This window comes from Rhea americana, unplaced genomic scaffold, assembly GCF_003343005.1.
Source record: "Rhea americana isolate MKP2758 unplaced genomic scaffold, rheAme1 scaffold_97, whole genome shotgun sequence".
NCBI lineage: Eukaryota > Metazoa > Chordata > Aves > Rheiformes > Rheidae > Rhea > Rhea americana.
This window is the reverse complement of record NW_028187166.1, coordinates 3,315,293-3,316,481: the sequence shown is the minus strand read 5'-3', so window position 1 is coordinate 3,316,481 and position 1,189 is coordinate 3,315,293. Positions and strand designations below refer to the sequence as shown.

Here is a 1,189-nt window from a genome sequence, read left to right as displayed (position 1 = left end):
TGAAAAAAGAAGGAAGTAAAGCAGTTTTTCCTCCCTCTCTGCCCCCCCCCTTTTTTTTTTTTGGCGTGCGTTGGCTGCCGGCGGCGCTCGGCCCCTGGCAGGGGGGCAGGTCGCCGTGCCGGGGGGCGAGGGGCCGCCCCGCTCGGCTCCGAGCAGGGGCGTTTGTTTGAACAGCTCCAGAGCAAAGAGCAAGGGAAGAAAGTTTGGGCTGGGAGCGTGGTTTTTTTTTCCCCAGACGTCAGCACAAGGCGGAACAGGGGCTGGGGAGGGAGCCGGACTCACAGGGCAGCTGTGACTTTTTTTTTCTTTTTTCCCCCCCTTTTTAATTATTATTATTTTTGGTTGGGGGTGGAGGAGGGGAAGGGGGCCGGGGAGCGGCCCGGCACCTCGGGGTGGGCTGCGGGCTGGGGGTGGGAGCCATGGACTCGGCGCCAGCCTTCGCCATGGACAAGCCGTTCGCCCCCAGCGCCGTGCGCGGCCCGGAGCCGCCCGAAAATCCCCAAAGCCGGAAAAACTTCAGCGTGAGCCACCTCCTCGACCTGGAGGAGGTGGCGGCCGGCATGAACGGGGCCCCCCCCGCCGGCCCCCCGCCCGCCGGCGGCGGCAAGGCCATGCCGGAGCCGTCGGGAGGCAGCAGCGGCAGCGAGGCAGCGCCCCAGGACGGTGAGTCCCGCCGGCGCCGGCTCGCACCCCCCGCGCCGGCAGCCCCGGGGTGGGATGGGGTGCTCTCCCCCCCCACACACACACCTCGATTTTGGGTGCCCCCCTCCCCGCCGTGCCGGCCTGCGCGGCCGCAGCGCCGGCGGCCCGTGCGCAGCGCCGAGCACAGCGGACAAAGGGCAGCGCCCGGCGGGGCTGAGCATCCCCCCGCCGCGGCGCCGGGAGTCCGGGGGCGCCCAGGCCTCGGTGGGTGGAGGGGCTGGAGCAAGCTGGGACCCCCCCCCCCGGCCCGTTTGCCGGGTGCGACTCTCCCGGGAGTATTTTGGGGCACCCCCGATGCACCCCCCGCCTGCAGCGATGTGACAGGGGAGCAACTCACGGGGTCTAAGCCCCCCCTTCCTTGCCTTGCACCCAGGGGTGCCGGAGCCGCCGTCCCTTTCGGGTGCTGGGCGGGGGCGATGGGCCTGGCCGGGGGCGCGGATCCGCCGCCGGGCTCCGGCCCGGGCTCAGGCCGTCGGTGCGCGCTCGG

At 71.5% G+C, this 1,189-nt stretch overlaps 1 protein-coding gene across 1 annotated transcript in view; it reads left to right on the top strand.

The window, feature by feature from the left end:
• Positions 1-331: 331 nt before the first annotated feature.
• Positions 332-1,189, top strand: part of PRRX2 (paired related homeobox 2) — a 20,804-nt gene continuing 19,946 nt past the window's right edge. Inside the window, exon 1 of the mRNA XM_085325218.1 lies at positions 332-663. Within this exon, the coding sequence (XP_085181344.1) occupies positions 420-663 (244 nt within the window). The 5' untranslated portion in view covers positions 332-419. The remainder of the gene's footprint in view (positions 664-1,189) is intronic.